We start from the raw sequence: 13,887 nt of genomic DNA on the forward strand, positions 1-13,887 counted from the left end.
AACGTTCTTTACTTTGTGCCTATGGCTGCAAGGCTCACACAGGCCTTTTTGGGAAAGCAGAAACAACACAGTGCTCTGGAATAAAATCCACACACTCACCAAGTATCTACTTACTTTGTCTTTGTTGTTTGTTTGTTTGTTTTTAAGACAGGGCTCCTCTGTGTAGCCCTGGCTGTCCTGGAACTCACTTTGTAGACCAGGCTGGCCTTGAACTCACAGCGATCTGCCTGCCTCTGTCTCCCAAGTGCTGGGATTAAAGGTGTGTGCCACCACTGCCTACTTCGTCTTTGATACAACAAGGCAGCAGATGTTACTAACACAGTCCTAAGTTTGGGGACATCCTGAGCATAGCTCTGACACTGGCCCCGAAGTAAATATGACTGTGAACTGAAGTTATTCAAAGTAAATATGACTGTGAAATGAAGTTATGTATCTCAGCATAATTGAGTTTCTTCACTTACGTTCCCAGAGGAAGACTTTAGTTGGTACCTGTCATAGACACACTCAAGTCAATATTGCCGAATTGAATTTCATGTGTAATGTGGCCGCTACAGCACAGAACTGCAATATAGCACGCTGGGCTCCTAATTCTGAAAGCAGTACACCTGGAAATAGCAACACCCAGGCTTCTTAACCACCACACCATACAGAACTTAAGTGGGGAGTAGTATTTTTACCTATTCATATTCATTCATTCATTCATCCACCTATTAATTTGTTTATTTGTTGTCTATTAGGCACTTCTTCCACATCTACCCATCACTGTGTAGTGGATGGGACTCAGTGGTCTCCTGAGAAGGGCGCAGAATAGAGGATGTTGATATGTCTTCCGAAGATGGAGGCAGGGAAGAATCACTCTACAATTACATGTGTCTGGTGTTATGGTTCCACTGGGGCCCCCCAAAATTCACGTGTTGGAATTAGAATCCCTAAATCTCCATGTTGATGATATTTGCAGGTGGGACCAAGTGAGGAATCAGAGAGGGCCAAGGTGGCAGGAGGACCGCAGAGATTTGAGCATCTTGTTCTCCCCGTCAGATGCCTCGTACCTTGTCAGGCAGCAGGAAGGTCCTCAGTGGAGGCCTCCATACAAGACCTTCCAGCCCCCTTAACTGTGAGGAGTCCTCTTTCTAGATTATCCAGTCTGTGGTATTACAGCAATGGAAAACAGACTAAAACACTGGGCTGTTACTATTAAATAATATTAAATACTAAGATTAAATTAATACTAAGATTAAATACTAATCTTACTGACTTCTCTCAACTTATTTTGAAGAGTATTCATAATAAATAAACCACTGATTAATAAGTGCCCTGACTAGCTGGCACGAAGAAGTCTCTCAAGGCATTGAGACTTCTTTTGTTACTTATGATTTCTAGAAAAATGGCTGAAACACACATATGAAATATCAAACAATGAGCACAAACATTTTAAGATTTCTGCCTCTTAGGATTACTCAGTTGGCTCTACTCTCACTTGTCTTCTTGGCTGGGAATAGATACCTTGCTAAAAATTTTTAGTCTCAAAACATATTAATACAAATGTGCTCATAATAGCCTGTACTACTGTAATGCTGACTGGTAAGAGTGAAAGTCAAAAGAAGTAAGAATAAAAAATATATTTGATTGACAGAGCTCCTGTAAAGAGAGACTGAAGATACTCGTCACGATAAACCTATCTGATTAGGCTGGTAGAGTTTGCCAAGCATAATATGGCGTCTGATCCTCAGCTTCGAAAACCAAACCCTAGACCCAAATAAAACCCAAGAATGGAAAGAAGTCCGTTAATTTGGTTAGTTATCTTTTCTTGATTTAGAATAGTAGTAAAAATTAATCTCTCTCTCTCTGGCATCAAAACCCTTAATTTCTTTGTCTCTCTGTAGCCCTGGCTGTACTGGACCAGCGCACCACCATGCACACCCTTATATAAGCAATCCCTTAAAAGGCAAAATTCTTATTCTTTTTTTTTTTTTTTACTCTTTGTAACTTCTTTTATTTATATATCAGTTCTGAAAATTAGGATTTATGTTTTTCATTTCTAGGAAATATGAAGGTACACATTTCTCCATTCACACTATGTTAGGTGGAGTTTTCCCAGTTGGTTTTACTTTGTAGTGTTTTTGTATGAACATATATGTTTTTCCCTTGGATAAATATGTATGAGTGAGATTCCTTCATTTGATGGTCCCTGTTCAACATCATAAGAAACTCTGTACATGTTTTCCACCATGGTTGTGTGGGTATTGCTGTATCCCTGAAACAGGGATATAGGACAAAATTCTTATTCTTTACAGAGGCCAGAGTTACCTAGAAAAGAGGAGGCTAACGAAGCGCTTCCATAGTAAAACCCTCATTGCCATGGATTTTACTGTTCTGCTAACTTATCTCAAACACTATTGTTACTTTTTCTTTTTGGTAGCTTATAGGCAGTTCATTGTATGTATGTATATGTATGTATGCATGTGTGTGGGTGGGTGGTGCATGTGCATGTATGCTGGTGTACTGGCCCATGTGCGTTCATGTAGAAGCTACAGCCCGAGACCAGTGCCTTCCTCTATTGTCCCCTCCCTGACCTTTTGAGACAGAGTCTCTCTGACTGAACCCGGAGCTCACTGTTTGGAGAGGCTGGTTGGCCAGGGAGGCCCTGCATCCTCCCTCCTCTGCGCTGGAGCTACAGACACACACTGCTGTAGTACTAACTTTTACTAGGAGTCGGGGACTTGAACTCATGGCGGGCACTTCAAACTCCCGAGTCCTTGATAACCCACTCTTTGTAACTCAGTCAGTAGCTCCGTGCCCCTGAGAGGGACGGCTCCGATCTCGGACTCACCAGTAGTCGCCGCCAGCCATGCACTTCTCGTACAGGGGGCCATCTAGTTCTTTAGCATCTGGGAAGATGGACTCGTGGTGGATGATGATGGTTTTGACCACTTCGTTCACATGTGCCTGGCAGGACACTTGGTCCTGTATCTCAGGAACGGGCATCAGGGTAGGGCCAAAGCAGATGGCCAGGTTGTACGGGTCCATCATGTTCTCATCGCTGTACTGGGAAAGACTGCGGGAGGAAGCAAGGGAGAGCTTGTAAAAGACGGGTGCGGGGAAGCAAAGAGCCTAATAGGGTGCTTCTTGTTTTGTTTTGCCTTTTTTTTTTTGTCTTTTTCTTTTTTTTGAGACAGGGTTTTTCTGTGTAGATCTGGCTGTCCTAGAACTCACTCTGTAGACCAGGCTGACCTCCAACTCACAGAGATCTGCCTGCCTCTGCCTCTTGAGTGCTGGGATTACAGGCATGCGATACCACTGCCTGGCCGTACTTTGAATTTATTTTACTAAAAACAAACAAACAAACAAAATCCCAATGTGTGTGTGTCTGAATCCCATGGAAATGAGTTCAAGTGCACACACCCTTGACCGCTGAGGCATCTCTCCAGTACCCTTACCTCATACATTGAAAATTATAATTTTATGTATTCTTTATCATTACAGGAAAAATGATATTCCATCCCACTTAGAGAAGGGCGAGAGGGCTTATGACCGACTAGGTGGTAACCAGAGAGAGCACACATCCATCCTCTTTGTGTGAGTGAGAGGTGTTTCCTAAAGTCATGATTTTAAAGCGACATCAACAGTAATAATTGATAGGGACCAAGCAGGCGAGTTCCACTTGCTTGTAAATGTGGAGGCGGGGCTCATAAAGCAGCAAGTCTGTCAGTCTGGGCTGCCCAGAGTATAACTCTGACAAAGCCTGAGGGCTTCATCTTTAAGTTTGCCTATCATTCAAAGCTATCTGAATCTTCAATTTCCCCCTTACAAACCTTTGGAGGGGAAAAAACTGAATAAAAAGGAAAACGTCTTTTCTTCGAGGAGGCGAAGAACAGTTGTAGGTTGATAACCTGCTGCTGTGCGTCTGTCACCACTAGGTGACAACCCACGCCACCCAAGAGGCTGAAAGCACAAGACAAAGGACAGAACCCTTAATTCTCTCATCGTTCCATTTAAGGTGGGAAAGCTTGGGGACAGTTCTGGCTGCCTGCCACTAATTCCTAAGCTCAGTATTACAGATATTTATGAAACAGTTTTGCAGGTGACTCAGGCGAGAGCCAGCTCCTTCATGCCTCCAACACCCTGGCAATCTGCAAGTCTTCTGAGACTTTTGAGGTGTGCTGGCTCTCATCAGTGGCTGGGATGTCGGCCACAAAGGGAAACAAACGCAAAGTACAGGTGAGCAGATGACAAGCAGAAGGCAGCGAGAAAGGAGACTCAATGGCCTTTGTGAGACAGAGACAGACACAAAGCATCCACCCCACCACCCCCTGCCGGGACACTTTAGCCCTTGGTGGAGATTAAGACAGCCGATAAGCATGATCTCCACAGCCGCCATATGTCTTCCCCTTCTGCCACCAGGAGACTGAGTGACAGATGAACCATGGGGTCAGGGGAAGAAAAACTCACACACGTGCTCAGTGGGGGGAGTCAGGTTTAACCCTTCTAGGTCTTTGTTTTAGTCCTGGCTTGAAGAACATAAACTTGATTTGAAAAATGTCGATTTCTACGTTTTGATTTGGTAGTAGAAAAGAGCAGCTAATATCTCTCTCTCTCTCTCTCTCTCTCTCTCTCTCTCTCTCTCTCTCTCTCTCTCTCTCCAAAGAATTCTGGGTCAAGCATCCTGTTAGCTGGGGGTGGGAGGACTCATCTTTCTGTGCAGGCAAGTGCTGGCATCCTGCAGCTACCATATTCTGCCATTCGCTTGAGCGTCACAAAGAGTGACTACATCCAGGCTTCTAGGACTTTCCTAGGCCATGTGGGTCGCTGGCTCACAGTGGGTTTTGCTCAGGAGTGTCAGAAAAACAGGATAGGAAAAGCACTTCCAGCCCGTGGTGGTGGGGGACCCACATCCATTGGGGGGAGGGGAAGCATGCATTTCAAGGTAAAGTGGTGCTCCTGGGCTCTGACACCTGCCTGGGTGACAAGGCTTAGTCAAAGGCAGCGACTGGCAGCATCTTTTTTACTGTAGACACAGTTCACACCCGTGTTATGGAGCACTTCCTGCTCCAAATGGCTTCCTGCTGATCTTTGGGAATGGTTTAGGTTTAGCCGGAGGATGAGCTAGCTGTAGAGCCTTGCTCTGTTCTCCCTGCAATCAGTTCCCCAGTGTTTGCTCCTTGGCTCTTGGCGTCAACCTGAGTGGGTTTGATTTTAGAACTAGCCAGCCGAGTTTAAATTTCCCTGGCTTCTGAGAGCACAGAACTCCAGTGAGATGCAAGTTTGGGCTGGAGAGATGGCTCAGGGGTTAAGAGCACTGACTGCTCTTCTAAAGGTCATGAGTTCAATTCCCAGCAACCACATGGTGGCTCACAACCATCTATAACGAAATCCGGTGCTCTCTTCTAGCCTGTAGGCAGAATGCTGTATACATAATAAATAAATAAATTAAAAAAAAAAAAAAGAGATGCAAGTTTAAAAAAAAAAGTCCTCATTTGAGGAACCCTGACTCATGAACTTTTAGCTGCTTAACTGAAATGTGGCAAAGCAGGAAGGCTTTAAAAAAACAAACAAAAAGAAACCCCCCAAAAATGTATTTTTAGTTCATGTGTGTTGTGAGGGTGTCAGATCCTCTGAAACCGGGGTCACAGACAGGTGTGAGCTGCCATGTGGAGGCTGGGGATTGAACCTAGGTCATCTGGAAGAACAGCCAGCGTTCTTAACTGCTGAGCCATCTCTTCAGGCCTGCAGGAAGACTTTTAAGTAGGATATGGGGGAGATGTGCCAACAATGGAACCCACTCATCAGCAAGTGACATAACTGGAAACCAGTTGCCCTGATCAAGAGTCAAGTTTCTTTGGAAACAAAGTAATGGCTTTTTAAGATTCCTGTTGCACTGTAGTAGAGACTGTGTTATAGATATTTTCTTCTTGGCAAGATCTCATTACAGTGAATTTGTGAAAATTCTGCTTCTGGATTGATGGCTAAGTCATCTAAAATCCTCCTCCGTCCCTGACTACAACATTAAAAAAAAAAAATGACAGATTTTTTTTTTTTTGCTAGAAGAAGGTGGTTTACATCATTTTGACAAAGACCATTTATGACATGCACTCTGGATAGAAGCTGGAAAAACACATATTTCACTAGAAAGTGTTATTTATAGTAGTATTTTGGATATTTTGCATTTATGGCCAGGCACAGTTTCTCCACCTGGAGTAGACTTTTCATGCATCATAAAAAGACCTTGATCTCCTGAGGGGGAAAAATGTTCCCCAGGCCCTACATTCAATCCGTTTCCCTTTGACTCGGCTGACAAACGGTGCTCAGTACACATTTTACAGAATCCAAGAACACACAGAGAGAGAATGCAGATGGGCATTTTGGCAGAAGGTGGGGGATATACTCACTGATTGAGGAAGGCAAACAGGTACCTCATCACTATAAGGACCGACCTGGGCAAGGTCAGGAGGAGTTTGCGGATGTGAAGCGCCCTCTCATAGAGATTATCTATTCCTGCAGGCAGAAGGTGACACGGTCAGAGTCCCCTCAGGTCACATTTAGAGCATATCATTGCAGCACCCCTTACAGGGACACCCCCATGCCCCTGAACATCGGCAGCAGCACCTTGACCACTGCAAGCAGTAGTCACTTGTGTGTGCCACCCCCTCCTGGGGTGGAGCTGTTTCCTCTCACCCATCACTGTTCCCGGGTCCGTCCCCCCCCTGCCCCCCCCACCCCCCGAGGTCACTCGTAACCCGGATGATCGCAAACTCAAAATCCTCTGGTCTTCGCTTCACAAGTGCTGGGGTAACAGGTACGTACCACACTGGTTTATTTTATGTGATGTACACGGTAGGTCTTGGCCTTGGGCAATTTAGAGTCCTTGTAAATTTAGAAACTGTCTCTCCCCCTTGTTGTGAGTGCTAAATTTTGCTGCTCAAATGGTCCCAGTGCCTTCTTGTTGTATGTGAACTAAGCCAGCTTTCTGGGATATATCTATGTATCTGAACACAGATATCCACTCATCCATCCATCCATCCATCCATCCATCCATCCATCCATCCATATGAAGGTTTGAAAAGGTCTTGAAGCTTTCCTGACTTTGGACTACCATCTGTCACCCTCAGTTTCTCTAGAGGTACTGATGAACTCTCTTCTGTCCCAAGCTGCTGCCATGTCACAGGCTGCTTCCTACTTCCTGCCAGTGGCAGCCTCATCCAGTCTCAGGGTTCTAACTCTCACGGCTACACGGCCATGACTGGGCTTCACTTTCTGGTTCCACTGCTGACGATCTCACTGCTAATTTCCCCAGTAAGTTTTCCTGCCTCTCCCTTGGATGATGATGATCCTAATCTACTGAAGTTCCCTTCCAGATTAACCTGTGGTACCCAACCTCAACTTGGGTTCACATGGGAAGGGTTAAATCACCGAGCACCATTTGTCAGGCTGGAAACTGTGGCCCTGACACTCAGACCAAGCTCATCTCCCTAGAATTTTGAGTGTTCACACAAGCTGCTTTTCTATTTATTATCAAATCGGGCATTTTTTCTTTTGCCTTCCATGTAGCTGAAAGGGTATGAAAAAATATATGAATAATTTTTCCTCAACCACAAATGAGTCTGCAGAGCCACACGTGATTTATTGGGGCGAGCGGGAAGGAACACTTCCGTTCCACGTTAAGTATGCCTCAGCTGCAAGTGAAGCTGGCTCATCTCCCAGAAAACAGAGTTCAGAAACCCTCTACCTGGAATGTGAAAACACCATCATGTGATTAACACTTTTATACTTTTAGATCAAATCAGTAACTAACAGTATGACTGTAGTTACTGTGAACTGGGTATGGTGTGTTTCGTTTTCTTATTTGTAATTTTGAAATGGAACAATGATCCACCGTGAATAAGGGGGAGCAACATCTACTGAATATAAATTTCATGTATTTTCCAAGCAGTGGTCTTGGTTATTTCTTCGGGGGAGGGGGGGAGCGGGAAGGAAGTGTAACATACTTATTATTTTTAGGTGTTAAGCAGGTACATACAATCAGGCCACAAGAATGCAACAATGAAGCTGTCAGGACTGCTATCCAGGGCAGTCCATGTAAGATGGAAACAGAAGCCCAGAGAAGGCAGTTTACCCCTACAACAACCTGGGAGGAATCTGGGAACCACGCTGGGTGGAGAGGGAAGATGCGACACTTAAAATGAGGAGATCTGCAAGTCCCCAAGAATCTAAGTGGGGATTACCAGAACACCCCAGCTGCTCAGGGCTATTCTCTATCAGACACTAACTGGCTGAAGGCTTGTTACCCACGCAGCTGACTTTAAAGAGGTCTAAGGTTGCTGCTGCTTTCTGTCAGAAAGAACAACACCCTCCTTCCCAAGGTAAAATACGTTATGTTCCATTCTTAAAAATTAACATGGAGGGTGCAGGGATGGCTCAGCAGTTAAGAGCTCTTGCAGAGGACCCAGGTTCAGCCTTTAGCATACACAGGCTAGTGCACACTGCCTGTTACTCCAGATCTAGGAGACCTGATGCCCTCTTCTGGCGTCTCTGGGCTCCTGTGTGCATATGATGCACATACACGTATACACATACACGCATAAGTAACAAACATGAGCAAACTTGGAATTTAATAGCATTTCCCCCTTACTCACTAGGAAACTGTTTGTATAAAAATGACTTTACGTTCACGCTCCAAACCAAACAGTTACAAAGTTTACTATTCCCACGGAAATAGTTCATTATAAGATAAACTGGCCCACTATAGTTCCCTGGTTAGTGACCTCTACTCTTTGCTGGCTACATATAAAGGTTCCTCCTTGTTCTGATGTGACCAAGAAAAACCATGCACTCCCCACCCCCTCACCTTTTTTTTTTTAAACCAAGGATTTACTTGGGGGCTACAAGAGTTAAATCTTTTGAGTCTTCAGGCCAATACTTAAGTTAAGGTTGAATATATGTTTAATATATGGGACAGAAACGTAGCAAGTTTTGTGGCCTTAAATTAGAGCTAAAAACAAAAGGGGAAAAGGAAAGGGCTGTCACTGTATAATTATCTTAATGTCTGTCATCTCTCCTAATGGGAGGCACTCCAGAGGTGAGGCAAGGTGAGGTCACAGCCTGCAGCTCTCATTTGATGTTAAGAAACTTGCTTTTTATCTCTCTGTTCTAAATTTAGTCTCTTTTCTTCTTTAAGGGAGTTGCAAAATTTACATGAAAATCACAGTACCATTTACTGATAATAGTCAAAGAGCGGGAACAACCCGGATATTAGTAGACAAATGATGGATACACACAAAGTGGTCTGCACACACACAGGAGTATTACTCAGCCACAAAGAGGAAGGCCATTCTGTGGATGAGCCACAGAGACGCCCACTACGCTACACAAAGCAAGCTCTATGCAAAGGGACCACCAGGGCATGATGCCGTTTATGTGAGGCATTTCTATTAGGCCAATTCATAAATCAGAGTGGCAAGGGCCTCAGGGACGAGAAGAAGGGGACAGCCATTGCTTGATTGCTATAAAGTTTCTGTTTGGGAAGAAGAAACCATTCTAGAAATAAACAGTGACAATGGGTTCAAAATTCTAAGAGTGGAATACATTCAACTTTTACTGCAACCCAAAGGTGGTGAATTTTATGTCATCAATTTCACTATAAAAGTAAAATAACTGGGGCTGGAGAGATGGCGCAGTGGGTAAGAACACTGGCTGTTCTTCCAGAGGACCCGGGTCTGATTCCCAGCACCCACATGGCAGCTCACAACTGTCTGTAACTCCAGTTCCAGGAGGATCCGACAGCGTATGAGACACCAGTGCATATAAAATAAAAATAAAATAAATAATTTTTCAAAAGAGGAAACAAAGCTTAAAAAGAAAGGAAGGAAGGAAGAAAACTAGGGATCCCATGGGTGCAAATGCAAGGTTCAGAAGTGAGCTGCAGTGGGGATAAAAGAGAGACCTCAAAAATATGACAAAAGATCGTACAATGCGAATGTATGGTGGCTGCGACTACAGTGCACAAAAATCTGAATGAAAGGCAGTCATTGATGGCATTCCAGAAGCAGCTGCAAATTCATCTGCACCAAGGCGCAGGTCCTACAATGGCTGCCTAAGGTTCCCTGGTGGGCTGCCCAGAAGGCTTGTGCGCACAGCCTACAGGAGCTCAGCTCCGTTACAAACAGCTCACGTCCTCTCCCGAGTGCAGTTAGCAAGCTGATTCTGTGGTCACCTCCAACACACCGATTAACGTGTGCTCCTAGTTTGGCAATTCACGTCCCTTCAGCCACACTGGATGTAAAGGCGGCTCTCTCTGCACACGAGGTGTCAGGAAAATCGGTTCTTCATCTAAGCCGGGTTTTTTAGACCCACAATTGAAGACCTCACCCAGTTAGGGAAAAGCGGCACGCACGCAAAACTCCAAAGGTGAGTTTGTGTTCTCCTCCTAGCAACTCAGGGCTCTCACATCAGCCTTCCAACTGCAAAGTACTGCAGGGCCACAGTTCTACGAACACGTGTGTGAAAAACGCCACCAAACTGGAGCTACTTGAGGAAATAGCAACAAGCTCCAATGGCTACTGGCCCCTCATAGTGGTTCTTCAGGGGCACTCTTCGCTAGAGTGCTCATCTGCCAGGAAACAAATATTAAACCGCAAGATGGAAATTTCTCCTCAGGCATGAAGACAAGGAAGGGAAAGCTTTTGGTGGCCACACACGGAAAGGAACGCTAAAAGCAGGCACGTGTGTGTGTCTAAGCTCCAGATCCGGTTACCCATCTCAAGGTATGCTTAGGTTCGAACTACCAAGAGCAAGAGACGAATCAGTCACTTGTATGAATAAAAGGCAACGAAAAACAGAGGTGTGTGTGGCAATACACTCAGAAGGATCTTCGCCTCACCTTTATCTGACTTTCCCAGCTAAGAGATGAACCAGCTGTGAGCAGGCTGACTTCTGCGCATGAAGCCCCTGCTTCCTCCTTGTGTCAGACAGTAGCACTTATAAACAACAATTAATAATCCCAGATCTGCTGTCTTATCATACTGAGTGCAGGAGAGAAACTGAGTCTTCAGTTGCAAAGTATGAGAAAGCTTTACCTATCAGATACTTGGCTACTAAGCATTTTTAGAGATCAAGGAAATCCCAAGAATGCAATTCTACGACAACAAAGAGAAATGTGGAAATCAGAGAGAAAGCCACAGTGTGTGTCAGAAAAAGCAGACAATTTATAACAGCCATAGCATACAGTGCTCGGAAGAGTTCAAAAGCTCAGGGTCTAGAAGGACGGCTCAGTGGCTAAGAGCACTTACTGTTCTTGCAGAGGACCTGGGTTCAGCTTTCAGGTGGCTCACTCTAACTCCCGGGGCACCTTAACCCGGGGCTTCTGTGGGCACCTGCACTCACATACACGTACACATTCACAGAAACAGACAAACACACATGTGTACACGCATATAAACAACAACAACAACAACAACAATAATAATAAAGTTCAAAAGCTTTTTCCCTATGTTCCTAATTCTCCAGAGTCAATACAACTGTGTAAAAGTAGAATTTCTACTTAAAACCGAAGCCATCATATGGCCCTTAAAAACCATACTAAAGGTATAAATTGACAAAGGTAGCATGCCATGGTATAATTTACCTTAATATATCATCATCAAGCTACAATACACCCGTCATATAATTTACCCATTTAAATGATGAATTTACTGAGTGTAAGGCACCAGTGCTACACGTTACCTCCATCAATTTTAGAATATTCCTGTCATTTCAAAGAGAGAATCATATTGATTAGCTGTAATGTGGAATGACGGATCTTTACTGAGAGTGCCTAGGAATGGTGCCCTCATACGATGGAGCATCATCCTCCAGCACGGTAGAATGAATGCCTGAATATGATACATGCTTAGCGAAAGAGCCAGTTCTGAGGACATCAGGTCATACGAGTCATTTATATGAAAAGGCTAGAAAAGGCAACTCTATAGAGACAGAAAGCAGCTCAGTAGCTGCAAGGGTCAGGGGTGCTCATGGCTACAGCTGAATGGAATGTGATTGCTACGTCGTCCCTGCCCCCTGGGATAAGGAAAATGTTCTCAAGTCGATCATGGCAATGGCTGTATAACCCCATGAGCAGATGAAAACCTCGCACCCTGTGCTCTTCAATGGAGGAACCATATACTGTGAGAAGTACTACATATGTATGTCATGTATGTCAGTACTATGTGCAGAAGCAGGAAGGGACTGGGAGAGTGGCCATGAGGACCGATGGATGGTCTTAGTTCATTTTGCAAATTTTCTTTTCCAAGAGAATTGTTTATTGACTACACACGATAGTGGATAATACACAAGCTTCATTCCCATCTGTTATTTTATCTGACACCATTATTTAATTCTGATATTTCATAGGACGTGCCAACAATCATTTATAAGCAAATTATGACCTTGCTTGGATGACTTTTTCAACAGTGAAACTCACTGAAGTCACAACAGTAATTGGCGGTTTAACTACACCAAGGTTTTTTGAAGACAATATGGCTTCTTTACCCAAGCGACCATAAATAGATGTTCAACAGTGATCACGGATTAATTATATACCAAAAGCTAGCTGTGAAAGCACGGGACCACCCATTTGATGGTCCGGAGGAGTCACTGATGTGAGGGTATAACAGTGTTATCAGGGTGACCTCATATGTTAGCATATGACGTGAAGTTTACCACACACCAAGTGTTTCTCAGTGGTGTCCACGCCATTGTCCTACGATGGGCAGTGGGATTATGAGAGGCAGTATTTTGTTCTACATGTTTTTAAACATCTCCAACTTCTTTGAAATGGCCATCTACTGTTTTGTGATAAGAATTTCGGCAGCAAACAGTGACTTCCTTATCCCCCAGAGATATGTGCACACAGACAAGTGATATTATGTCACAGGGGTCGGGGTGGGGTGGGGGGAGACAGCTGAGGCCAGTGGGGCTAGGCCTACCAAGCAAGAGTAATTGTTAAAGCTGGGTGATTGATTATAGGGAGGTCACTGGGTCACTGGCTCCTGTCATGTTAGAAAGAAGGCACACCACAAGCAGTAAGGACAGGATACGTCCACGCTGCCTTCAAAAGCACTGTGTGCACATGTATGCACCAATGCCCAGAAGGAAAACATCACTGCTTCTCTTTGGGAGGGGCATATAGGGGACAGTGTTTTGTCCTGTGTGCCTTTTGTGTATTTTTAGAGTTATCTCTGTGACGAAGGGAAAAAAAAAACCTGCTATAAAAATGTTTTCTCATGACCAAGAAGTCACCTAAATAATAACAATATGCTATGCAAAACAAAGTGCGAATGTTTTATCTAGGCTGCAACCAGGCCAGGAAAAACCCATGCCTTACTTGAATAATTACTTGGCTCTATTGCCCAGGAATCCAGGGCCATGAAGCATGCTGGGCTGCAAGCTGCCCAGACAGCGAGTGTGACGTGGAAAATCTACACAGTCATTCAGAAAGTAGGCAGTCAAAAAACAAAAACAAAAACAAAAACAAAAAAAAAGAAAGAAAAGAAGAAGAAGAAGAAGAAGAAGAAGAAGAAGAAGAAGAAGAAGAAGAAGAAGAAGAAGCAGAAGCAGCAGCAGCAGCAGCAGCAGCAGCAAAGCCAAAACAACGTTTGGGTGAGAAACTGATCAACTATGAAGCTTATTATTTCCAATGTCTAGTTAATTTGATTTTTATTATGTGCTCGTCTGGTGAGTTGGGGATTGGACTGTGAACATTAACCACAGAGAATACTGTTACAAATCCCCCTTTACCACACACATCTAAGTGTCCCAAGAACAAGGCTCTTCAGAGGCACAGGGGCAGGACAGTAACTCATACACACACAGGCAAGAGTCTTTTTCCTCTCAAACACAATCCAAGAATAGGGAAGC

The 13,887-nt window shown here is 44.3% G+C and overlaps 1 protein-coding gene across 4 annotated transcripts in view; it reads right to left on the reverse strand.

Annotated features, from left to right (window-relative positions):
* SRGAP1 (SLIT-ROBO Rho GTPase activating protein 1) overlaps positions 1–13,887 on the reverse strand; it is a 275,761-nt gene that overhangs the window by 23,239 nt on the left and 238,635 nt on the right. For all 4 annotated transcript variants that reach the window (XM_084759989.1, XM_084759990.1, XM_084759988.1 and 1 more), the window contains exons 16-17: positions 6,387–6,492; positions 2,831–3,055 (exon numbers count right to left, since the gene is read on the reverse strand). In XM_084759989.1, the coding sequence (XP_084616115.1) occupies positions 2,831–3,055; positions 6,387–6,492 (331 nt within the window). The remainder of the gene's footprint in view (positions 1–2,830; positions 3,056–6,386; positions 6,493–13,887) is intronic.

This window comes from Acomys minous (assembly GCF_964271855.1).
Source record: "Acomys minous genome assembly, chromosome: 15".
Classification (NCBI taxonomy): Eukaryota; Metazoa; Chordata; class Mammalia; order Rodentia; family Muridae; genus Acomys; species Acomys minous.